Source organism: Bufo bufo, chromosome 4 (assembly GCF_905171765.1).
Source record: "Bufo bufo chromosome 4, aBufBuf1.1, whole genome shotgun sequence".
NCBI lineage: Eukaryota > Metazoa > Chordata > Amphibia > Anura > Bufonidae > Bufo > Bufo bufo.
This window is the reverse complement of record NC_053392.1, coordinates 124,720,750-124,748,056: the sequence shown is the minus strand read 5'-3', so window position 1 is coordinate 124,748,056 and position 27,307 is coordinate 124,720,750. Positions and strand designations below refer to the sequence as shown.

The following is a 27,307-nucleotide window of genomic DNA, read 5'->3' as shown; positions in this document are numbered from 1 at the left end:
CTTTAAAAATCAACTACTGAAGTTATTCTATGAAGTCACACGCGACTTCGGGAATAAATAACTTTGACTCATCGGAGCCCATACATTCTAATATTGTACGGAGACGGATCTCTGTACAGTATTATTCCGAAGTTTTGAACGTCTTCGAACGAAGCCTCCAAAGCTCGCTTCGCACAACACTAATCCTAATGGACAATGTCTGTAAGTGGTGACCTCACCAATGGTGCGGCTGACCCAATAGAATGAGAGCTGGGATTTACAGCTGCCAGGTAGATATGATAGTTACGTTCCTGGAATGGGTGGCTCATGCCTTTTATGCCTTATAGATGGTGATAATGCTGTGGGTATTACATCAGGGGGCAATATACACGGAGTTCCACGATTCACAGTTGCAATGTTAACTTCTAAGTACATTCGTTTCTTCATCACTGTTGTACTTTTTAATGGGGCACTGTTTTGGGCTAAATACAATGTATTGAAAAAAAAATATTGGGAGGGGGGATTGAAAAGAAAATCGCAATTTCACTATTCTACTTCTAAGCTTTCTTTTTACATGCTTCACCATGTGCTATAAATAATATAACTTTATTCTCCATTTCCTTATAACGATTGTAATACCACACTTCTCTATTTTCTGTTTTACTACATTTGCCAGAGGCATACCTTGTATGGAGGCAGACCACACAACTGCCACGTGGCCCAGTGCTGAACTCCTCCTCCTCAATGGGAAAACACTGCCATTTCATTCAGCCACCACTAGGGAGCTCAGTGCAAATAGATTATTTCATCTTCTATTCCAGTAAATGGTAACTGTATAACTCCCTATGCACTTAGCTCCCCCTAGTGGTGGCTTCAGGCAGCCAGTTTTATAATAGGTGGAAAGCTGGAGATTTATTAATATGTATATGCCGGTCGTCTGGTGTAAATATATTGAGAAATATGGTGGTCAGAATTAGTCATATTTATCAAACACCTTTTCCATTTTTTCTGATGTAAAAGTCAGGTAAAGTGGGTGAGATGGAGGGCAATTTTTTTCTTGTATAAAAAAAAAATTCAATAAAAATTTCTTCAGCTTAATAAAAAAAATATACATTCTGCAAAAATCTGGGGCATTGTGCTTTGTGTTGCCTGGGAGTGATTGTTGCACACATATTGGGAAACTGGGTGTGGCAGGGGGTCCATACTAAGCTTTACTAGAGGGCCCTATGACATCTGTGTACACCCTGACATTTACACAATAAAATAAATAAATAAAAATGTATGTTATTGTGTTGTTCAATTCTGAAATCCATTACTTTTTTTTATTTTTCAGCCGGGCTTCACGATGGCTGATTTGTACATTTTATTTTTTATTTGCGCCTTTTGCAGTACAAATTGAACTTTTGATTTTTGTTTTTTAAAGTTGTACCTTTTTATAAACCAAAACAAAATCCCTCTCCCCCTCATAACACGCAGGTATATTGAAAGTGCACCAAATTTGTAAGAGTCCAGAAAGGCCATCTTGCCATCCACCGCTGATTTCAATCTAAGCTGCCCACCTCCAACAATGCTAACCCAAACAACTTTAAAGCATAAGGATGAAAATATCACATAGGGCAGTAATATCACAGCTAGTAAACAATAAATGTTTCCCCCCATTATGGCGCCTGTCCCTTCCCATTACAAAATTAAACTTCGAACGATGGATCGCCAAGCCCTGCCCTAGTCCCACAGATGGTATGGGAGAGAAAGAGAACAACGGCCAGGATTGTGGTCATCAACAGTCAAACATATCCATGGCATTTATGTTCAATAAAGTGAAAAATAAAAAAAAGCTCCTCCCGCCCCAATAAAACTAAAGTATTTTTCCATAATTTTTTTTTTTTTTAGCAACAGTGAAAATAAATAAATTATATACAGTAATATTGTCACAATTGTAAAGACTTATAATAAGAAGTTAATATTATATAGAATGCATTTCACAAAATGTGAAATAAAAATGAAATAAAAAACAATGGTGGAACAGTTTTCTTCCACATTCCCCTTGTAAAAGAAAATTACGTTAACCAATAAATTATTGTATATACAGTACCTTGAAATACATGTTGTGCAAAAAATAAGCTCCTAAGAAAGTGATGATATAAAAAAAGATTTTTTTCCCAAAACAGTGTTATGCAGCAAAAGTATTAACATAAAAAAACTATATAAATGTGGTATGACTGTAATTGTAGAATCATAGAATAAAAAGTTCCAACATTATTCTTTCTATTATCCAACCCACGTCAACACTCCTTGAAAATTTTAAGTGAAACATTCTTAGGCTATGTTCATATGGCTAAATTTCACATGGAGTTCAGCATGTATCCCATAATGAAATGTATCCCATTGACATCCATATCAAGAAGCGACGCGTCACTAAATAGGGCTTTTTATCTGCAACTGGTCCAGGTTGTCAGGTGTGTCATGACACCTGCCCAGAGCTCTAGTAGGGTGGAGGAACAGTTAGCAGGAAGACCACAAGGGACCTCCAGACCAAAACGGAACAATTACACTAAATTTCAGGAGTTTTATGCACGTTTTACCACTTCAAGTGCCATCAACAAAAATTAGGCAGTGGCTACGTTATTCTGTTATAGCCCCCATGAAATGCTACAAGAGGGAAGCGATCTATTGTTTTCTATAGATACAACAGGACTTTTCTTTATTCATAATTTAAAATCCACAACCAAGGTTCCAGCATAGTCATCCTGCCTGCCCTGTCAATAAAGAAAGAGAGGGAGAAGCAAGGGTGCAAAGTGGTTTGGTCCCACCCTTGGTGCAATTAAAGAGGACCTGCCGCCTCTCCTGACATGCCTGTTTTAATAGCTTCATGCATTCCCCATGTAATAACAATTCTGGAACATCTATTCTTATGTCTGTATGTTGTGCCATTCCTTTATTATTCCTGCTAGAAGTTATGAATGAAATGCCAGCAGTCTGCAGTAAGGGTACAGAGGGGAGGTAACCAGTTGGGGGGTTGTATCTGCACAGTCTGAAAATGGCAGCACTGATTGGATAGAGTCAGACTGTACAGGTACACCCCCCAACTGGTTACCTCCCCTCTGTACCCTTACTGCAGACTGCTAGCAATTCATTCATAACTTCTAGTAGAAGTAATAAAGGAATGGCACAACATAGAGCCATAGGAATAGATGCTCCAGAACTGTTATTACATGGGGAATGTATGTAGCTATTAAAACAGGCATGTCAGGGGAGGTGAAAGGTCCTCTTTAACTGCTCATTTGCAGTTGGAATAAAAGTCCTTTTTCTCCAGAATGAAGCAATGGATCACTAAGTGAACATTGTGCCTGGTTTATCCGTGAATTTCCTGGTAACAAATTTGCTGTAAAATACATATAGAACAATCTATCTAGTCACATATTGTGAATGCTGCACTGTGTCAGCATAAGGCCGAATGCACACGGCCGTGGAACACAGCCGTGAGCGGTCCGTGGTATCCCGGCCTGGCATCCTGCTGACAGCAGGAGCGCACAGCGTCATTGGTTGCTATGACGCCGTGCGCTTCATGCCGCCGCCGCTGTACAGTAATACACTGGTATGATCTATACGAGTGTATTAGTGTAGTGCTGCTGCGGCATGAAGCGCACGGCGTCATAGCAACCAATGACGCTGTGCGCTCCTGCTGTCAGCAGGATGCCAGGCCGGGATACCACGGACCGCTCACATCCGTGTTCCACGGCCGTGTGCATGAGGCCTAAAGTTGAGGCCTTCTTAAAAGGAACAGTAGCTGCATGGCAGCTTTCTTTTGTTACACTCACCTTTTCCTAATGGCTTGACTATGCTTTAACCCCTTCAAGACCCTGTGATTTACCATTTCTGCATTTTCATTTTTTACTCCCTGCCTTCCCGGAGCCAAAACTTTTTATTTTTTCTGTTCCATAAATGTATTAGGGCTTGTTTTTTGCGGGACAAGTTGCGTTCTCTAATTTAATACTGCATTTGATGTAGTGGGAAGCTAGGAAAAAAAAATCTAAAAATGGTGGAATTGGAAAAAAACACCCACAATTCTGCCATAGTTTATTAGGTGTCATTTTTACAGCGTTCCTTATGTGGTAAAACTAACCTGTTGCCTTCATTCTTCTGTCAGTATGATCACAGAAATACTACATGTATTTAGCTTGTGAGAGGGCGCCATCTTTAAAGATCAGACTTCAGCCGTACAGCAAAATTTTTATTTTTTCCCCCACAAATAATGCTATCTCACCATCAATATTCTAGCAGTATCTTTGATTTCATCCTAACTCCGTTGCATCAATACCTGTTGAACCTTTTACTTACAGGTACCTGGTTATCTCCAGTGTGACCACCAGTCCGGTGCATGCTTTCCTCTGTAAACAGGTAATGAGTCTCCTCTGTGTAGCTTACTTCCTGTGAACCCATCCTGGCAACTCTAGGACACCTACCTTCCCCATCAAGCACTGCGTTCCTTTTTCCTCTGTATGGGCAAGTCAATATTCACAAAAAGGATTGTCTAGCCTTTTGTAAGTGATGGCTTATCCTCAGGATAGGCTATTGGCGGGAGGCCGGCATTCCTGCTGCCACTGAAGTCAATGCCGGACCCCTGTCGATCAGCTATTGATGGCCTATCCTGAGGAGAAGAGAAGTTGTTCAAACCCTTTAGGCCTCATGCACATGATCGCTGCTTGAGTCCGCATCTGATCCACAATTTTTGCCCTTTTCCATGGGTCTGTAAAAAACGTGGACAGAACTCAGATGTCACCCATGTGTTGTCCGCATCTGCGCGACCGTTATTATAGAACATGTGCTAATCTAGTCCGTTTTGCAGACAGGAATAGGCAGTTCAACTATGAAAATGCGGCGTGCATGCAGCTAGTATCCGTATTTTCTGGCTACTTGTGACCAGTGTGTATGTAAGATGGCCCTTACTAATATAGTCTTTGTTGATATCATGTGCTGTTTGCTATATGTCATAAGTCATGCCCCCTTATAGGGCAAATCTCCTGTGCTGTCCATATAGAAGTTCTGTCTACAAGATGGCCGCTGACGGAGGGTCATGTGACCAGGCAGATCACTCAGCCTCCTCCATTCTAATACACCGCACTAAACTCCCAACAGTGCAAGTACAGATGACAGGTGCACTGTATTTGAATGGAGGAAACATCATATAGAGGTGATTTGCCTGGTCACATGACCCTCCATCAGCAGCCATTTTATGGACAGGACCTCCATGTGGATAGCACAAAAGACTTGGCAAACAATGGGGCATACCTTATGAAATATAGAAAATGCTGCAGAATTTCAACAAAGGCTGTATTAGTAAGTGTTATATATTCATCTTACAAAACAAACTAGTCACCAGTATCCAGGAAGTGGACAACCCCTTTAAGTAAACAACTGAAAACCATTTCAAACAAAAAAAAAAGATAAAGACGCATCAGCCACTGACTACAGAACATCGGTTATGTTTATTCGGCATCTGAATCAGATTTGTGTCCTCTTTACAGTGTAAAATCAACGCGGATACATTCTCATTAAAAAAGTGGAATATTCTGTCTTATGTAGACAGACTTGTTTTCCAGTGTAAGACGTGTGCAACAGAAGCATTGAGCAGTCCTGGCGCCTCCTGTGCGGTGCTCGGTATGAAGGAGGACGGTGCCAGGTACACATTCTGTACAAAATAGAACATTCTACCACTGGGAAAATCACAGCAAAGCCGCAACTCCCGGGCTTTAAATAAATAGAGGAGTCGTGCGACAACCGTCAAATCATTATAAAATAGTCTCTTCTCCTTTATAAAAAAAAAAGAAAAAAGAAAAAAAAGTGGAATAAATAAATCTCTCTTTTCCATTATAATCTGCCTTAGGCTACATTCACATGACCGTATTTTGTTTCTGTGTCCGTTACGTTTTGTTTTTGCGGATAGAATGCGGGGCCATTCGTTTTTTAATGGGTCCGCAAAAAACGCGGACAGCACACCGTGTGCTATCTGCATCAGTATGTCTGTTCCATAGCCCCGCAAAAAAGATAGAACATGTCCTATTCTTGTCCGTTTTGCTGACAAGGATAGGCATTGATACAATGGATCTGCAAAAAAAAAAAAAAAGTGTGCCATACGGAACGTCATCCGTTTTTTTTTTTTTTTTTTGCGGACCGCAAAACACATATGGTCGTGTGAATGTAACCTTATGTAAATCTAACTGGTAGTCACATCACATTCAGTCTCTATTCTCACAAACACAATAAACATACAATTGGCAGCAGACACGACTCAAATCTTTTACATTGCATATTCATATGAATTGCACATGATCTTCTCAGGCTTTCATCTTTGCAAAAGAACCCAAAGTCAAGCACATTAGACTATGCTCATATATATAAAACTAGATCTCAGTGTGGAACTATGCAGCAATATCAGTCACAGGGAGATCCTGGAGAAGTGCTGCTGCAGAGGTCTTCAAAGGGTTTTCCCGGGACGTAGATACTGATGACCTAGCCTCATGAAAGATCATCAATATCAGATCGGAGGGAGTCCGCAGCACTGGAAATTATACAGTGTACATAGCAGTTGACGAAGGCTCCGTACACGGTGTAGGTTCCAGCGTCTGTGTCGGCTGAGGTGCAGTATCCAGGTACGGCCATTACGCAGTGTATGACGCCGTCTGCTTCCAGCTCTGTACACTGTATAATTTGCATGCCACGACTGACCCAAAACAGCTGGTCAATGGAGGTGCGGGGTGTCGGACCCCCACTGATCTGATATTCATGACTAGAGATGAGCTTCGGATGTTACATTTGAAGTCGCTTCGTTCAAAACTTTGGATTAATACTGTACGGAGATCCATATTAGAATGTATGGGCTCTGATGAGCTGAAGTTAGTTATTTGCGAAGTTGCGTGTGACTTCGTTGAATAACTTCGGTAGTTGATTTTTAAAGTGGAAAATTACTTTAAAACTTGAAACAGAACCCGGTTCTCGACTGGTACCTCAGAACCGAAGCAGAGTTCGGTACCAAGTTTGAAAGTGGTTTTCCAATTTAAAACTACCGAAGTTATTGAATCAAGTCACGAGCGTCTTCGTGAATAACTAACTTTGGCTCATCGGAGCCCATACATTCTATTACTGTACGGAGACGGATCTCCGTACAGTATTAATAAGACTTCGGATGTAACGTATGAAGCTCGCTTCGCTCATCACTATTCATGACCTATCCTGAGGATCCTGGAAAACCGCTTTAATGACAAGACAGCCCCCTCTTTCTCCAGGGCGTGACAGCACCGGATGATACTATTACTACAATGTGGCACCTAGAATTGCACATTGCAAATATTAGAGATGAGATGCGGAAATGTAGCCCTGGGGGGATTTTTTACCATCTTATTAGTCTGCTTTCTCAGCAATATTAAAATGGCCCATTCTTACCATCATGGCAAGTCAAAGCTTGAGCAAAGCGGGTCTGTGTTATCCTTTTCTAGTAGTCACTAAGTTAACACTGGTTCTCCAGGTCCGGGGAAGCCTGCATGGAAGAGCCCCCTTACTAAGAAGGTCTATACCAACAGTACAAGAGGTATTGATTTCCATGTAGTAAGAACATGTAGTGATCATTCTGCCAAGAGAATTAATAAATGAGCAGAAACCCCAAAATACTGGGAAACACATCCAACAAATTGCTGTAGGCCACAACGGATATGGAATAATGAATGGAAGACATTCATAATCCAGCTCTGAGCACCTGACATTATAATCCCATACGGCAGTGCAGAGCTGAAACAGTTACCAAGTTTTCAGGAAGACGTCAAATAAAAAATAATCTAAGATCATTTGTAAGGGTTGAGCCACACGGGCGGCACAATCTCATAAAAAACAAAACAAAAAAAAAAACAAGTTGATTAAAAAAATAGATTATCAAACAAAGGGCTCAAGTAGGATATCAAAACTGAAAGTGTGCAAAACCACAGACTTGCTGGGAGGCAAGGAGATTCTAGGCCTCAACTCCTGTTCACCAAGCAATCATTGTCCTATCCTTTTTACGTCCATCAGAAGTGTCCTCACCAACCTCTACTGTACAAATATTGGCATTAATGTCTTTGAATTGAACACGTCTGGTCTCACATTCAGTTCTTTCTCACCAGCTGCTCTTTTGCAGTTTCCCTCAGTCAGGAAGAACTACAAGAACTGGTAATGACATCATACATTCAGGCACCATCAACAATTGGTTATGACATCATACATTCGGGCACCATTTCTCCATGGTAGCTGCCGGCCGGCCGTTCCATAGTACAGTTGCATCTTTCCAGGACCAGGATACAAACGTAGAGCCAGACCATTACAGACATAGAACCGGCCATCAAGGTGCCGCTAGGACTTGTAATCCTTACGCACAGTGTGTGCCATCCAGTTGACTTTGGTTGACCAGCTCTCCTTCAGAGCCTCATCAAACTTCTGTCGGAACTGCTTAAGTGCGTCTTCTTCTGTCTTTCCCAGAGCCAAGGAGTCCTATGGGGGGGAAACGAGAAGTCTTGTAACAAAAATCTGATGTCAGAGGACATCTCCAGACATAAAGCTAGCTACACAAACAGTTTATGTATCAGACTTCATGCAGTGCGCGCAGAGCGTAACCAGAGGTTAGCACTGTTGTCTTGGCCCTTTTGGGGGCTTGGATCCAGCCAAGTGTCAAAAATATATGTATCACCCAATGAACAAGTGTTTTGCCCATTCATCAGGTGACCTGCAGCACCTTTAGATGGGCAGATTATTGCTTGTAGGTACGTTTGTTCCTGATGATTGGCCTGAACATTGGGCAGCATAAATCCAGCATAAGACATGACATGAAGCTCCTGGGCCCCATGTACCTTTAATACCTGAGGGGGCTTCTTACATGTTAGGCTCCATTCACACGTCCACAAGTGTTGTCCGCACCCGTTCCACAATTGTGCGGAACGGGTGCGGACCCATTCATTCTCTATGGGGGCGGAATGGATGTGAAGATCACACTATGTGCTCTCCGCATCCGCATTTCCGTAGCGCGTCCCCGATCTTCCGGTCCGCAGCTCTGAAACAAAATAGCGAATTGCGGACAAGAATAGGCAGTTCTATGGGGGTGCCGGCTGGGTGTATTGCGGTTCCACAATGCACTACGGACGTGTGAATGGACTCTTAGAAGGATCTTTGAGTCACCTCAGGCACCAGGGCCCAGATGCAACTGCTACTTCTGTATCCCCTATAGCTACGCCCCTGCCATATGTACTAATGACTAATGTTGGCCACAGCGAAACATTGTTGTTACTGCCCCCATCATCCTGCATTTACTCAGGACACTGATCTGTATGGACGGAGGAGGTCTGGGCCGCTCTGGATACTTGTGGAGCTGCTCGGCCAAGGAGAAATCAAAAGAGCTTCAGCAACTAAAATCCAAATTCTCTAAAAACGAATGAGCAGCAGGATCCTACGCATCGGGCTGACCATAGACTTTAGATTGGACTCGAGCCCCTGGTTGTATGACTGCAGTTCTGCTATCAGCTCAGAGGCTGGAGAAGCATCAGAAGTACACGGTCCTAACTTTCAGTTGGCTACAATGAATGTCAGATTATCCAGATCCAATGTTGGTTTTACAGATTAAGGCTCCATTCACACGTCCGCAATTCTATTCCGCATTTTGCGGAACGGAATTGCGGACCCGCACTTCCGGGTCCGCAATTCCGATCCTGAAAAAAATAGAACATGTCCTATTCTTGTCCGCAATAGCCGACAAGAATAGGCATATTCTCTTAGTGCCAGCAATGTGCGGTCCACAAAATGCGGAATGCACATTGCCGCTGTCTGTGTTTTGCGGATCCGCAAAACACACACGGATGTGTGAATGGACCCTAATTTATGTGACCAGTTCATGGCCAGGGGTTAAACAAATCAGTCATAAGAATTACGTCCATGTTCGCCTTTAGGGTTTAAGCTGAACCCACAAAATACATAAAAAGGCCTTAAACATAGTTTAAAACTGCAACAGTTTCACACAAAATGACCACCTCCGGACCATGATTGATAGTTATTTTCCTGTTGTGGTGGGGGAAGAGCGGGGGCGGCATGCGTCACAGGACTCCTCTGTCTTGCAGCACTGGGACGTGCTGTGGTCTGTGGCAGGTCAGTACTGTACAAGTACAGAATGCCATCAGAGGAGTGACAGACCAGCGGGCTCTGGGATCAGCAGCTGAGAGGTAACGGATTTGAATCACGGTGGGTGTTTGGCAGTGGTGAGCCGCAAAGGCCAATTACCAACCACATGTGTTTGGCTTCATGGTTTTCACAGGTGAAATGTAAAAAAAAAAAAAAAAAAAAAAGAATAAAAAAGAAAAAGAAAAAAAGAAAAAGGGCCTCGCCTGGCATACTACTGCACCATGTACACCCAGCATGAGAGGGAGTGACGGCATGTACTTCTACTGTAAACCAGCAGGTGGCTTGGGGCTGCACCTGAAAATACTGTACAGGTTGCATTTGCTGACTGTGATAGGGTCACTCCTCGGTGTAAAACTAATTCAATTATCATATTTCTGGTATCAAACTAACTATGTTTTTCCCTGACTTGTCATCGCATATTGGGTGCTTTCACACTTATATTTTGCTGGCGTTTTTTGCAATAAAAAATAAATAAAATCAGCTCCAGAGGGTCTATGGGAAAATAGGAAACGCGGGGTCTCCTTGCGGGGAGCACCTTAGGCTTATTGTACACAAACGTGTGCGCCCCGTGGCCGTATTGTAGACCGTATTTGCGGATCCGCAGTACACGGGTGCCGTTCCGTGTGCATTCCGCATCACGGATGCGGACCCATTCACTTCAATGGGTCCGCAAATCCGGAGATGCGGAACGGAAGCATGGAACGGAACCCTACGGAAGCACTACAGAATGCTTCCATGGGGTTTCATCCGGTACTTCCGTTCCGCAAAAAGATAGAACATGTCCTATCTTCTTCCGTAACGGCCAGATCGCGGACCCATTAAAGCGATCTGCTGCAGCTGCCCCATGGTGGGTGTTCGTGCATTGCGGCCCGCAGCATGGCCACGGGGCGCACACGTTCGTGTGCAAGAGGCCTTAATCAGTGTGAGGATACTTATAGGCCATACATGCTCCTCTGGAGTTCTGGGAAGAAAGGGATGCAAATGAGCTCTTAACAAGCTCTGCCTCTAATGCCACCAGATGGAAGGCAGCTATCCCATAAGTCAGTGTTTGACTTGGGCCTCTCACCCAGTTAAGGGCTCATGCACATGACTGTGGTTTTTGTCCGCATCCAATCTGCATTTTTATTTTGCGGATCAGATGCAGACCCATTTGCTTCAATGGGGCCGCAAAAGATGCGGACAGAACACTGTGTGCTGTCCGCATCTGTTTGCCCATTCTGCAGCCCCGCAAAAAAATAGAACATGTGCTATACTTGTCCATTTTGCGGACAAGGATAAGACATTTGTGAAGGAGTGAAAAAAATGTTTGCAGGCTCTCGGCCGGAATCTGCATTTTGCGGATCTGAAATTTGCAGACTGCAAAAACTGCAACGGCCATGTGCATGAGCCCTAAGCCAGTACTATCTACTCTGCACTGATGAGGGGCAATCATCCCGAAACAGCCGCCTGCAGATGAGATACTGGCTTATTTATTATCCAATTCATGTCTCAAGTCAAACACTGACTTATAGCTACCTTACATCTGGTGGCATTAGAGCCAGAGCTTGTTAAGAGCTCATTTGCATCCCTTCTTCCCTGGTTTCTTTACAAAAAAGCAGCATGCTGTAGCTAATTTTGTCAGGCATCTTCACATCATCTTATGTACAGGGAAAAAACGGCAAGAAAAAAAAAATGTCAGTGATACAACTGCAAAAAAAAAAAAAAAAAAAGCACAAAAAATGCTTGCACTTAAGCTGGATTTACATGCCCGATAATAGGGAATGAACATTCCTAAGAACACTCGTTCCCGAATTGCTTGTTCATTGGGTGAAATGATCTGAGGTGCGTTTCGGGGCAGTAGATCATGCTGTCTATACAGCAGTCTGCTGCCCAGGAACAATTATTTTGTATGTGGAGGAATCAGAGCAGCAGCCATCACTCGTCCTCATACTGAGGAGGTGATCGCTGCATATAAATACATAGCTTCACCCCCACTAAATGGGCAGCCGATAGTCGGGAAGGAACGCTGCCTTCCCAACAATCAACTGCGCTTTGCAGCATCCAAATGCAATTTTTTACTGGTAAAAGAAATTAATGTTAATCTTTCAGCATAAAAGTACAGTTCTAAAGTAACGCACACTACCTGTGAATAGTATGTTTATAGTGTGATGTGTATAGGTATCTGCTTCATCTGGGCACTGTGCACATGCTGGATGCCACCTGGAACTGGCTTGCAAGCCATAATGGCATGACTATTCCTGAGACTGGGACCTCCCACATATTTATTCACAGGCAGCATGTGCTACTCTTCTAACTTTATATTTTTGCAAAAATGAAATAAAAAAAAAACCCACATCTTTTCAAACCTTTTGCCATCCTGTACAACTGTACGGTGGCGGCATAGGAGCGTCATATGTGATCAAAGGTTCCCTTTTTTATTTTTATTTGTAGATGTTCTCTATGTAATTGAGAAATCTACTTATATGTCAAGAGATGTAAAGTTCTTAAGGACCCTTTACATGGACCAAGAATCCCACAGATAATTGCTAACAAGCGTTCATAGGTGTAAATGTGCTGCCAATTACCTGATGAACGAGCAATGAAGATCATTCATGTGGTCACAAAAATCATTTGTCAGCAGCAGATCGTGCTGTGTAAACAGCATCTACTGCCAACAAACTAGTCAGTATGGGGACGAGAGATGGCATTAGCAATAAGGGGAAAGGGGGAAGATTGCTGCATGAAAATGCAGTGGCCTTTTCCACCGACAAGCAGGCGCTTATTAAGAAGGAATGCTTCCTTCCCGACAATCACCTGCTGTGTCGTCCCGTGTTAAGGGACATTTAGGAGTGATGGCAGTGTCTTTTATCAGATTGGTATATGCTCCACTTTGACAGAAGAAAGCTTTGTATTGTGGATTAACACATTGATCAGATTACCTTGACATACTGAATATCTTTTACAGAGCTAAGTTCTGGGAGTCCAGCGGTCAGCATGAGTGCAAAGAGTGTGATGATGAGGTTTCCATTCCTACGTAGGATCAAGTACGCATCCTCACAGCACTGTCGAAACCTGTATGGAAGCAAACAGAAACCAGAGAAAGCCTTGAACACTTTGCAAAATACTGAGACAGAATGAATACAGATGAGGCAATAACACATTTGTCATGTCAGACCAATTCTAATTAAGTGTTCTTGAATGGCAAGACCACTTACTGTTATATCACATATAGATTATTATTATTACAGCCAAATTTACCACCCTAACTCCTCCCACAGTTTTTACACTACATAGACAGTAATATACCGAGACGTGCGGATTGTTCCCAATTGATGTGCTATTACTTTGTGGAACGTTTCGCCGAATGGTTTACGAAATAGCGGCGTTTTTGTGGTCCCATAGGAATGAATGGCGGAATGTTCAAAACTAGAGTGGGAGCTGACAAAAGCTAGAGTGTGAGCTGAGAAATCAGGACCTGATTTCTAAACTGCCACCACTCCCTCATTTTCAAGCCCACCTTCACCGATCTTATATCAAAACGTTCAGCTATCCCTGCTGCCACTAAAAATGTCCACGGCTAAGCCATAGTCCTGATAGTTTTCACAATATGACCATTTGTTTGCAAGTCAAGCCGCCTATTGACATTCATTGAAACTCCCCTCTAGCCGCCTCAAATTTGAAGGGCAATTTCTAAACTGCGACTGTGCCTTTATTTTTAATATTTCGGAGACATACTATGCATCAAAATGTAGGTTTGGGTGTTGTGATTCTCACAATATAAAGCCCTTTGCTGTAGGATTTATCATTTATAAACTACAACCGTTTGAAGATGGCAACCGCCACTATAGTAAGCAAGTTGGAGCAGTTTGCTTTTAACCGCTCTTCTCTGCCCTTGCTGTAGAGTGAGTTGCCGTAGGAACCCAGGTGTGTGAGCAGCCAGCAGAGTGACAAAAGCTAGAGTGTGAGCTGAAAAATCAGGACATGATTTCTAAACTGCCACCAATCCCTCATTTTTAAGCCCACCTACACAAATCGGCTGCTAATGTTTTTAAAAATGTATGTTTTAATGTAACTGTGAAGCACTTTGGGCAACAACATTGCAATTAAATGTGCTATATAAATAAATAAAAGTTGAAATGCATTTCTCACTCTATCAAGCTTGCCATGTGCACTTTTTAAATTTGAACAATTGGTTAGTGTAATGTTTACTATCGTTACTCATTTCAAACACTCCACACAGTTACTCTGCCCACTCCAACCTTTCCACAGTTACTCAAGCCACTCTAACCACACAACAGTTACTCAAGCCACTCCACCCAGTTACTCCGCCCACTCCAGTTGTAGACTACTGGTGGAGGCAAGAACACTTCCCACAATTTCCACAAAAATTGAAGATTTTCTAGTTCACTATTGACTTCTCAAAGACAATTTCATTTTTTGGCCAATTCTCGCTCAGCAGGAAGATGCACCCATTCTCTGTCATACTTCACAATGGAGCAGGCAGCAGGGTTTTTGTATAATATTAACTGTATTTTGTGCTAAATTTTTTGCACATTTACCTGCCAAATTTTTCCGTGTTCCCTGGCTTCCCTTGTTGGATAACATGGATGAAGTCATAAGTAAGAATAAAGGGGCCACGCTCCCTCTTAATTTTAAACTTGGACTTGAAGTTCCCCAGAATGTGACCAAAGTCAATGTGGAACAGCTGAAGGAAGACAAGACAATGATTTCCAGTAAAAATGCATTTATCTGTATTTGTGTCTATTTTCCATATCGGTCTACAATCTTAAATAATGCTGCATCTGCAGATGGAGCTCTTTATTAACAGGGTGTTCCAGTACCCCAACTCACTTATTAAAAACTGCCCTATCCTACCCCTAATTCCATTCTGAGTTACACCAAATACCTGCTTTGTTTAATTTCACCATCCTCCCTCCATAACGTTATCATCGCTGTAGGTGGACTTCCTGGTTCTGTTGTTTCTTACTTCCCAACCCCATTATGCTTTGTGCTGACTGTTCATCCATTAAACCTGCGCTAATTCTACTCTAAGCTTCTGGCCTGCGATGGACATGTCAGTCATGATGCCCGCACAGTGCCCTGACCAGAGGACAGCAGACTGGGGTCTTGAGAGATATATATATCTGAAGTTTTTTTGCAGCAAGCTGTCTTCTAGCGGCACCAAAGTAGCCTAAATTCCTCAACTTTTCCCAAACTCATCACCACAACTGTAAATGGGGGGCAGGAGGAAGGAAAGACTATGAAGCTGCCTCATTTAGCTTATATATAAATTTTCAATGCATCAATGTATCCATGTATGTTTAGTAAGAGTCTTAATCCTTTGAAGAGTCCAGCCCTCAGCACCCCCACTGATCAGCTGTTTGCGCTGTCCCCTTCATTGTTTAAGTAGTAGTTGCGTCTGGCATTCTAGCTTCGTCCCATTCAAGTGAATGAGGCTGAGCTGCAATACCAGGCACGGCCGCCACAAATAGCATGGAGCTGTGCCGTACAGAGCAGAGGACATGGAACTTCCTGGAACGGCCCGTTCACTTCAAACAGCTGATCAATAGCGGTGCGGAGAACTGAACCCCCACTAAGCCAATATTGATGCCCTTACCGTGATGGCTAACCTCCGGCACTCCAGCTGTGGTAAAACTCCAACTCCCAAGGTGCACACTTGCTTGGATGTTTTCAGAACTCCACAGAAATGAATGGAGCATGCTGGGAGTCGTAGTTTCACCACAGCCGGAGTGCCGAACGTTAGCCATCACTGCCCTAACCTAGGGACAGGACATAAATTTTAAAGAACCAGAAAACCCCCTTAACAGTACAGCTCTCTCCTGTGAATACCAGTTTATATTCTGGTACCTGTTACATCTCTGTAATGTGACATTACTGTGTGACATCACTCCGTTAGTTATCCCTGTCCTTACCAATGTGAGTGACATCAAAGCATTATCACTGTATATTATACTTGTGACATCACTGTGTGCATTATTCCTAGATTATATTACTGATTATTATACTTGCACTGTGACACGACTGTGTGAATCATCCTTACATTATACTTCTGCTGTGACATTACTGTGTGCATCATTCTTACAATCTAAGTCTGTTTATTATACTTGTGCTGTGACACAACTGTGTGCATGGTCACTACATTATAATTCTGTTTATTATACTTGTACTGTGACACAACGGTGTGCATCATTCTTACATTACTGTTTATTATACTTGTGCTGTGACATCACTGTGTGCATGGTCACTACATTATAATTCTGTTTATTATACCTGTACTGTGACACAACGGTGTGCATCATTCTTACATTACTGTTTATTATACTTCTGCTGTGACATCACTGTGTGCATGGTCACTACATTATAATTCTGTTTATTATACTTGTACTGTGACACAACGGTGTGCATCATTCTTACATTACTGTTTATTATACTTCTGCTGTGACATCACTGTGTGCATGGTCACTACATTATAATTCTGTTTATTATACTTGTACTGTGACACAACGGTGTGCATCATTCTTACATTACTGTTTATTATACTTGTGCTGTGACATCACTGTGTGCATGGTCACTACATTATAATTCTGTTTATTATACTTGTACTGTGACACAACGGTGTGCATCATTCTTACATTACTGTTTATTATACTTGTGCTGTGACATCACTGTGTGCATGGTCACTACATTATAATTCTGTTTATTATACTTGTACTGTGACACAACGGTGTGCATGGTCCTTACATTATATTACTGTTTTTTTGTCCCTGTTCTGTGACATCACTATGTGCATTATTTCTGTACAATACCTTTCACAAAAGCAATGCTTGTAGGTTAGAAATACTTGGCCCATAAACGCTGGTGCACATGTACATCTCACTGGTCAAATAACTTTAGCTAGACGATACCTCAATGTCTTACCTGTCCTGTTTTTCTGACCATTATGTTGTCATTGTGCCTGTCCCCGATCCCAAGCACATAAGTAGCTACACAGTAGCCGGCGCAGGACAGGGTGAACTCCTCAATAGCTCGCTCCAGATCATCTCTGTACCGAAAAGCAAGAATAGCATGATGAGGGTTAAGGGGTTGTTGCACGTAACAATATTAAATGATGTTAGAAATTTATCTGAAAACATAGTGCACTGACAGCAATGAAGATCAGAACCAGAGAACTTACCCTGCATTGCACTCCTTGATCCAGTTCAGAAGAGCGTCTTTGTTGAAGGCAGCTGCTGCCGCCAAGTTGCTGGAGTCCAGCTGGATATCTGCAATGGTCTCTGCTGCGGACACCACTTCTATCATGCCACATCGATCTCCTGTTGCCAGGCATCCATAAGGTATTATCCTGAGACACAGATGTGTATTGGTCGTAAAAAATTAATCTCAAGAATCATGCGGTTGTGAATGGCATATATAGCCACTGCTGCAAGTATTGTGTGTGTGACATTCTATCAGCCACCAGCAGAGGGCACTGCCTCACATATCACACTGAATGAATCGGGTGGAATCTCGCTTTACTGCACGTAACGTGCATGCGGTTGTCAATGGCATATATAGCCACTGCTGCAAGTATTGTAGATGACTGCAATGTGTGACATTCTATGAGCCACCACCAGAGGGCACTGCCGCACCAGGTGTACAGGGGATGGAGATGATCAGAGCACTGTTCTCATACATGTAAGTGGACACAGCTGATTTAGGAATTTACTCTTTGGCTTCCTTGAAGTTGTGCTTGAAGTTGAAACTGTAATGCTAACTGAACACAAATCATTCTAGTCTATCTTGTGTCTTGGAAGGTAAAGGGGTTGTTCAGGATCAGAAAAACATGGCTACTTTCATCCAGAAACAGTGCCACGCCTGCTTATAGGTTGTATCTGGTATTGCAGCTTGGCTCCATTGAAGTGAATGGGCCTGAGCTGCAATACTGAACACGACATGGGTGGTGCAGTTTCTGAAAGAAAGCACCAATTCTGGACAACCCCTTTAAGGCTTATACTACCGGTAAACATTACATTTCACGCACTACAGCTGCTATATAGGTGACAATATGGCTGTTCGTGGTGCGCAGAAAGGAAGAAGATGAGAATTTGCCAAGTTCCCTTTTTTCGGGATAACGTTCTGAGAACAAAAGGTGTCAGCACAGCAAACATGAGACAGTGCTCTGCAGGGGTGACAACCCGGGGCTAAGTGTTGCCAGGGTCATTGGGTCACTTGGCCTTATTCCACGGTCATTTGTCACACCCACACTATGGAGGTTGTGGGCGTAAGGCCAGTTACTTCCCGTCCGGCGGACGAGCGCTGACAGCCAGGCTCCCAAGAGGAGCAGCAGGAGGGGAGTATAAAAACATCCTTGTCAAGAGCAGCTGACAGGAGTCAGCGGGAGGGCAAGCCATACACGTGGGGGTGAGAAGGCTGAATGGGCTGAGGACACTTCTCACCTGCCAGGTTATTACAGATTTGGAAACTGCTCTGTGTGCATGGACAGCATGTGTCAGTCTATGGGAAATACAACTGATAACCTCACTGTATAAACTGCGCTCAAACAGCAAAACAGAACAAGAAAAAAAAAGGTACAACTACTATGACCCTTAAATATGTCACCAATCACAAAGTCACCTTTAGGCCCCTTTCACGCGGGCGAGTTGAACGCATTGCACCCGCACTGAATCCTGACCCATTCATTTCTAGGGGGCTGTGCACACGAGCGGTGATTTTCACGCATCACTTGTGCGTTGCGTGAAAATCGCAGCATGCTCCTCTTTGTGCGTTTTTCACGTAACGCAGGCCCCATAGAAATGAATGGGGTTGCGTGAAAATCGCAAGCCTCTGCAAGCAAGTGCGGATGCGGTGCGATTTTCACGCACGGTTGCTAGGAGACGATCTGGATGGAGACCCGATCATTATTATTTTCCCTTATAACATGGTTATAAGGGAAAATAATAGCATTCTGAATACAGAATGCATAGTAAAATAGCGCTGGAGGGGTTAAAAAAATTAAATAAAAATTATTTAACTCACCTTAATCCACTTGTTCGCGCAGCCGGCATCTCTTCTGTCTTTATCTGTGCTGTGAGCAATAGGACCTTTGATGACGTCACTACGCTCATCACATGATCCATCACCATGGTGATGGATCATGTGATGGACCATGTGATGAACGCAGTGACGTCATCAAAGGACAGATGCCGGCTGCGCGAACAAGTGGATTAAGGTGAGTTACATTTTTTTTAACCCCTCCAGCCCTATTGTACTATGCATTCTGTATTCAGAATGTTATTATTTTCCCTTATAACCATGTTATAAGGGGAAATAATACAATCTACAGTCGTGGCCAAAAGTTTTGAGAATGACACAAATATTAGTTTTCACAAAGTTTGCTGCTAAACTGCTTTTAGATCTTTGTTTCAGTTGTTTCTGTGATGTAGTGAAATATAATTACACGCACTTCATACGTTTCAAAGGCTTTTATCGACAATTACATGACATTTATGCAAAGAGTCAGTATTTGCAGTGTTGGCCCTTCTTTTTCAGGACCTCTGCAATTCGACTGGGCATGCTCTCAATCAACTTCTGGGCCAATTCCTGACTGATAGCAACCCATTCTTTCATAATCACTTCTTGGAGTTTGTCAGAATTAATGGGTTTTTGTTTGTCCACCCGCCTCTTGAGGATTGACCACAAGTTCTCAATGGGATTAAGATCTGGGGAGTTTCCAGGCCATGGACCCAAAATGTCAAAGTTTTGGTCCCCGAGCCACTTAGTTATCACTTTTGCCTTATGGCACGGTGCTCCATCGTGCTGGAAAATGCATTGTTCTTCACCAAACTGTTGTTGGATTGTTGGAAGAAGTTGCCGTTGGAGGGTGTTTTGGTGCCATTCTTTATTCATGGCTGTGTTTTTGGGCAAAATTGTGAGTGAGCCCACTCCCTTGGATGAGAAGCAACCCCACACATGAATGGTCTCAGGATGCTTTACTGTTGGCATGACACAGGACTGATGGTAGCGCTCACCTTTTCTTCTCCGAACAAGCCTTTTTCCAGATGCCCCAAACAATCGGAAAGAGGTTTCATCTGAGAATATGACTTTGCCCCAGTCCTCAGCAGTCCATTCACCATACTTTCTGCAGAAGATCAATCTGTCCCTGGTGTTTTTTTTGGAGAGAAGTGGCTTCTTTACTGCCCTTCTTGACACCAGGCCATCTTCCAAAAGTCTTCGCCTCACTGTAGGTGCAGATGCGCTCACACCTGCCTGCTGCCATTCCTGAGCAAGCTCTGCACTGGTGGCACTCCGATCCCGCAGCTGAATCCTCTTTAGGAGACGATCCTGGCGCTTGCTGGACTTTCTTGGACGCCCTGAAGCCTTCTTAACAAGAATTGAACCTCTTTCCTTGAAGTTCTTGATGATCCTATAAATTGTTGATTGAGGTGCAATCTTAGTAGCCACAATATCCTTGCCTGTGAAGCCATTTTTATGCAACGCAATGATGGCTGCACGCGTTTCTTTGCAGGTCACCATGGTTAACAATGGAAGAACAATGATTTCAAGCATCACCCTCCTTTTAACATGTCAAATCTGCCATTTTAACCCAATCAGCCTGACATAATGATCTCCAGCCTTGTGCTCGTCAACATTCTCACCTGAGTTAGGGCTCTTTCACACCTGCGTTCTTTTCTTCCGGCATAGAGTTCCGTCGTCGGGGCTCTATGCCGGAAGAATCCTGATCAGTTTTATCGTAATGCATTCTGAATGGAGTGAAATCCGTTCAGGATGCATCAGGATGTCTTCAGTTCCGGAACGGAACGTTTTTTGGCCGGAGAAAATACCGCAGCATGCTGCGCTTTTTGCTCCGGCCAAAAATCCTGAAAACTTGCCGCAAGGCCGGATCCGGAATTAATGCCCATTGAAAGGCATTGATCCGGATCCGGCCTTAAGCTAAACGTCGTTTCGGCGCATTGCCGGATCCGATGTTTAGCTTTTTCTGAATGGTTACCATGGCTGCCGGGACGCTAAAGTCCTGGCAGCCATGGTAAAGTGTAGCGGGGGAGCAGCATACTTACCGTCCATGCGGCTCCCGGGGCGCTCCAGAGTGACGTCAGGGCGCCCCAAGCGCATGGATCACGTGATCGCATGGCACGTCATCCATGCGCATGGGGCGCTCTGACGTCATTCTGGAGAGCCCCGGGAGCCGCGCGGACTGTAAGTATACTGCTCCCCCGCTCCCCACTACTACTATGGCAACCAGGACTTTAATAGCGTCCTGGCTGCCATAGTAACACTGAAAGCATTTTGAAGACGGATCCGTCTTCAAATGCTTTCAGTACACTTGCGTTTTTCCGGATCCGGCGTGTAATTCCGGCAAGTGGAGTACACGCCGGATCCGGAAACGCAAGTGTGAAAGAGGCCTTAACAAGACGATTACTGAAATGATCTCAGCAGGTCCTTTAACAGCAATGAAATGCAGTGGAAAGGTTTTTTTGGGATTAAGTTAATTTTCATGGCAAAGAAGGACTATGCAATTCATCTGATCACTCTTCATAACATTCTGGAGTATATGCAAATTGCTATTATAAGCAGCAACTTTTCCAATTTCCAATATTTATGTAATTCTCAAAACTTTTGGCCACGACTGTACACTACAAATAACACAAACCTGAACTTCTGTAAAGAAGTTCGGGTCTGGGTACCACAGTCGGTTTTTTATCACGCGCGTGCAAAACACATTGCACCCGTGCGATAAAAACTGAACATCGGAACGCAATCACAGTGAAAACTGACTGCAATTGCGTTCCTACTCGTGCGGGTTTGCTGCAATACACCGGGACGCATCCGGACACGCCTGTGTGAAAGAGGCCTTAGGCTACATGCACACGACCGTATGTGTTTTGCGGTCCGCAAAAAAAAGTATGACATCCGCATGCCATCCGTGTTTTTTTTTTTTTGCAGATCCACTATAACAATGGCTAAAACGTAGGACATGTATAGGACATGTTCTATTTTCTTTTGCGGGGCTACGGAACGGACATACTGATGCAGACAGCACACGGTGTGCTGTCCGCATTTTTGGCGGACCCATTGAAATGAATGGGGCCGCATCCTATCGGCAAAAACGGAATAAACACGGAAACAAAGTTCGTGTGCGTGTAGCCTTATCTGGAGAAAAACACACAATACGCAGTGCACACAGCCCGGATTTATTAACACTTCCTTGTATTCAGTATAAACCACTTTTGGACTATGACATCTGTGAGTTACGAACAGCATGCAAATCATTGACTCTTCAAGGGAGTCTGTCCCCCCAAAAATTGGTTTCACAGTAAGCATAATGCCATGCAGGTTAGGCTACTTTCCCACTGGCGTTTGGTGCGGATCCGTCTTGTATCTGCACAGAAGAATCCGCACCGATAATGCAAATGCTTGTATCCATTCATAACGGATCCGTTTGCATTATTCATTAAAGGGTTTCTACCATCAGAATTTCTTTTATGTAGCGATGCGCTAATGTCAGCAGTACATAACAGTGTGTTTTTTACATTTGTCCCTGCAGCCGTTCTGCTAAAATACACACTTTTACAATATACTAATGAGCCTCTGTGACGTAGTCGGCACAGGCGCAGTGAGGAAGCCAGCACCAGGAGCGCGGCCTTCACTCACTGCGCCTAATACAGAAATGAACGGAGCAGGCGTGGGATTTCCTCAACAAAGCATGGAACTTGGACATCAATCAAGAGGAGCGGGGCGGGCAGAACGGAGGACCTGGGCGGGATACATGGTTAGTTTTTCGAGCCTCTAGGTGCTGAATCTATGCCCACATAGCACCTAGAGGCTCATTAGCATATCGTAAAAGTGTATTTTAGCAGAACGGCTGCAGGGACAAATGTAAAAAACACACTGTTATGTACTGCTGACATTAGCACATCGCTACATAACACAAATTCTGATGGTAGAAACCCTTTAAAAAAAAAAAGTCTAAGTCAAAACAGATCCGTCTTGACTTACATTGAAAGTCAATGGGGGACGGATCCGTTTTCAATTGCACCATATTGTGTCAGTGAAAAACGGATCCGTCCCCATTGACTTACATTGTAAGTCTAGACGGATCCGTTAGGCTCTGCATAGTCAGACGGTCACCAAAACGCTGCGAGCTGCGTTTTAGTGACCGTCTAAAAAACGCAACGGAGGCCAAACGTAGCCAAACTGATGCATTCTGAACGGATCCTTATACATTCAGAATGCATTAGGGCTAAACTGATCCGTTTTGGGCTGCTTGTGAGAGCCCTGAAACTGATCTCACAAGCGGACCCAGAAACGCCGGTGTGAAAGTAGCCTAAGATAAATCTGAAAAAAACAAAACACACCCATAACTTTCTTGTGAAAATCTGGTCTTCTAATCCCGAGAAATGCTTCTTTTATATTCAAATAAAGTTTTTGGGATACTGTGGGTAAGGCCGCTTGGCTTGGTGCACCAACGCTCCGCGAGCAACCCCACCCAGAACCTACCCTTGTTTGATTGACAGTCCCTTAGATTCCAGAACCAGCAGAGATGACACAGGGGAACGCCAGGTGCACCAAATAAAGCACCCTACCCTTATTTGCATTAAAATAAGCATTTCTCAGGAGTAGAGGCCTGGATTTTCACAAGAAAGGTGTGGTCGTGTTTTGAAGCACCTACACTTTAATATGGTTTTTGGAGTTGCCAGACTCCTGATCAGCATATATATTAATGCCAAGAATGGCCTAGACCTAGTTTGACCCAATTATAAAGTGTGTATTAAAACTTCACTTTTAATTCGACATAATGATAAAACGGCTGTGAGCCATAAACAATTAAAACACTGTTTCCACCCCAAGGAGTTGACGACTTAGTGCACATCTCCCTCACCTTGGCAGCAACTATCTCCTATTCACCACAACTATATCTGCAGAGCTTGAACATAGGGAAGCAATGTGTGGGTGGACTAATGTAAGCAAACTACCTGCAGTTGCCTGCAAAAACTGATCAAATGGAAGGGGTAACTGTGCTCCTGCACACAAACGTTCACTGCACACTTGTCTGACACTACGTCAGTAGCTGTCAAGGCGCATTCACACACTGCACACGCGCTGCTAAACGCTCCACCTAGCTAAAAAAACCTTGCTGTATGGAATGGAATGTCCTACACAAGGACTTCTAAGCTAATAAGCAACACTGGAGTGGGCAACAATTGTTTAAAACAATCAACTGCCCCAATCCGGATCAGGAAGTAGCTTACCGTAGATCCAGCCCAGATTCCTTCCACAGCATGTCCATCAGTCGAAGTAGCTGGAGGGTGAGCATATCCTGACGCAGATCTGTGCAGAGACACACATGTCAAATTAAATCTACGGTGGAACATCTGCGCCGTAAATGGACATGCTGCGGGTTTAAACCCACAATGCATGTCAATGTCCGTGCAGACTTTTCAGTTAATCTCTCATCCACTTTGCTGCTACTGTAATATGATGTACTTCAGGCTACACTAAAGGCTGTGCATGGGTTTAATCAAGGAACACATACATACAGTATACACACAGGGCCCAATGTATCGCACATTTATTTTTGCGCAAGTGGCGTTACTTCCGCCACATTTACCATCTATGTCTCCAGTTTTCTTGTGTAGAAGAACACTGAAATCTATGCCAGCCAGGAGCTGGCGTAGATGGATGAGGTGGAGCATCTGGCAGCACACCTGGCTATCATTGCCTATGATAAATCTGTCTTATAGTCTTTGGCTCACCATCTCCGTTTTTGAAGATGATCCCTGTATATTCTCCTCCAAAGCCTTTACTGTTGTATACAATCCAGAGAGGTTTCATCTTGGAGTCCATGTACTTGCACTTGTCTATACTGTCCATGTTAGAGAAAAGAGATAGGAGCAGCAAATATTAGGGTACTTTCCCTTTGTAAACTCTGCCAATGGTGTTGTCTCCACCAACCCAAACATGATAACTATACACGGGTACAAGGTGACAAAACGTTACTCATCTCTACTACTTACTGATTACTAATTCAGAGAGATTAATGTTGTGGCATAAATCTATGCAAAGAGAAATTTATGTCTAAACTCATTTTCATTTGTGGCTCTCCAGCTATTAAAAACGACAACTTCTGGGAAATGATGGGAGCCGTGGTTTTGCAACAGCTGGAAAGCCACGGGTTGTAGACCACTGGTCCAAACCATAAGAGATGCACAAAACATGACTTCCCATAGTCAATACTCCAGCAGATGCTTATTTACTCCCCTGGGCCTACTTCTGTGAATCCATCTACGCTAGAAGAAAGCGGGCACTCACACGAGTTCAGAGAGGGTAACGCTGGGGTTGAGGGGTGACTGGAAATTACTGAGGGCTTCCCTGTATGCATTTTGCTTCAAACAGGCATGCATGGTTTCCTTATTCTTCACCTTGCTTTGCTTCATTGCATTCAGCTTAATCAGACTGTTTAACGTGCGCAGCTTGTTCAGCGCTTCCACCTAAGAACAAAAGCAAAATGACAGGTTATCTGAAGAGGGAACAGGTCAGCCAATTCCTTCCATGAAGCAGAGATCTAGTAAAATGTACCGGCCATAGAGAAGTGAATAAAATGTTAATGTGTCGGAGGGCTTTGGCTAAAGATGCAATAACAATATTAACATGAAATACAGTGGATATAAAAAGTCTACACACCCCTGTTAAAAGGTCAGGTTTCTGTGCTGTAAAAAAAATGAGACAAAGATGAATCATTTCAGAACTTTTTCCACCTTTAATGTGACCTATAAACTGTACAACTCAATTGAAAAACAAACGGAAAATACAAACAAACTGAAATCTTTTAGGTAGAGGGAAGAGAAAATATAAAAATAAAATACTATGGTTGCATAAGTGTGCATGAGGCCTTAAACTAATACTTTGATGAAGCACCTTTTGATTTTATTACAGCACTCAGTCTTTTTGGGTATGAGTCTATCAGCATGGCACATTTTGACTTGGCAAGATTTGCCCACTCTTCTTTGCAAAAACACTGCAAATCTGTCAGATTGCGAGGGCATCTCCTGTGCACAGCCCTCTTCAGATCACCCCACAGATTTTTAATCAGATTCAGGTCTGGGCTCTGGTTGGGCCATTCCAAAACTTTAAAGAGGACCTTTCACCGATTAAGACAATGTGAACTAAGTATACAGACATGTGGAGCGGCGCCCGGGGATCTCACTGCACTTACTATTATCCCCGGGCGCCGCTCCGTTCTCCCGCTATGCCCTCCGGTATCTTCGCTCACTAAGTTATGGTAGGCGGAGTCTGCCCTTGTTCTGCTGTAGCGCTGGCCAATCGCAGCACAGAGCTCACAGCCTGGGAGGTTCTTTTCTCCCAGGCTGTGAGCTCTGCAATGCGATTGGCCAGTGCTACAGCAGAACAAGGGCAGACTCCGCCTACCATAACTTAGTGACTGAAATCTCCACCTACCATAACTTTGTGAACGAAGATACCGGAGGGCATAGCGGGAGAACGGAGCGGCGCCCGGGGATAATAGTAAGTGCAGGGAGATCCCCGGGCGCCGCTCTCCATGTATGTATACTTAGTTCACATTGTCATAATGGGTGAAAGGTCCTCTTTAATCTCTTTCTGGTGAAGCCATTCCTTTGTTGATTCGGATGTATGCTTTGGGTCGTTGTCACGCTGAAAGATTAAGTTCCTCTTCATGTTCAGCTTTCTAGCAGAAGCCTGAAGGTTTTCTGCCAATATTGACTGGTATTTGGAACTGTTCATAATTCCCTCTAGCTTAACTAAGGCCCCAGTTGCAGCTGAAGAAAAACAGCCCCAAAGCATGATGCTGCCACCACCATGATTCACTGTGGGTATGGTGTTCTTTTGGTGATGTAAAGTGTTGTTTTTGCGCCAAACATATCTTTTGGAATTATGTCCAAAAAGTTCAACCTTGGTTTCATCAGACCATAACACCTTTTCCCACATGCTTTTGGGAGACTTCAGATGTGTTTTTGCAAAATGTAGCCTGGCTTGGATGTTTTTCTTCCTAAGAAAAGGCTTTCGTTTTGCTACTCTACCCTATAGCCCAGACATATAAAGAATACGGGAGATTGTTGTCGCATGTACCACACAGCCAGTACTTGCCAGATATTCCTGCAGCTCCTTT

At 43.5% G+C, this 27,307-nt stretch overlaps 1 protein-coding gene across 5 annotated transcripts in view; it reads right to left on the bottom strand.

Moving 5' to 3' along the window:
- Positions 1-6,843: 6,843 nt before the first annotated feature.
- PIK3CB (phosphatidylinositol-4,5-bisphosphate 3-kinase catalytic subunit beta) overlaps positions 6,844-27,307 on the bottom strand; it is a 168,332-nt gene continuing 147,868 nt past the window's right edge. For all 5 annotated transcript variants that reach the window (XM_040427834.1, XM_040427838.1, XM_040427835.1 and 2 more), the window contains 8 exons: positions 25,474-25,652; positions 24,918-25,027; positions 24,414-24,492; positions 17,342-17,509; positions 17,086-17,209; positions 14,706-14,851; positions 13,086-13,218; positions 6,844-8,493 (listed from right to left, as the gene is read on the bottom strand). In XM_040427834.1, coding sequence (XP_040283768.1) covers positions 8,356-8,493; positions 13,086-13,218; positions 14,706-14,851; positions 17,086-17,209; positions 17,342-17,509; positions 24,414-24,492; positions 24,918-25,027; positions 25,474-25,652 — 1,077 coding nt within the window. In that variant the 3' untranslated portion in view covers positions 6,844-8,355. The remainder of the gene's footprint in view (positions 8,494-13,085; positions 13,219-14,705; positions 14,852-17,085; positions 17,210-17,341; positions 17,510-24,413; positions 24,493-24,917; positions 25,028-25,473; positions 25,653-27,307) is intronic.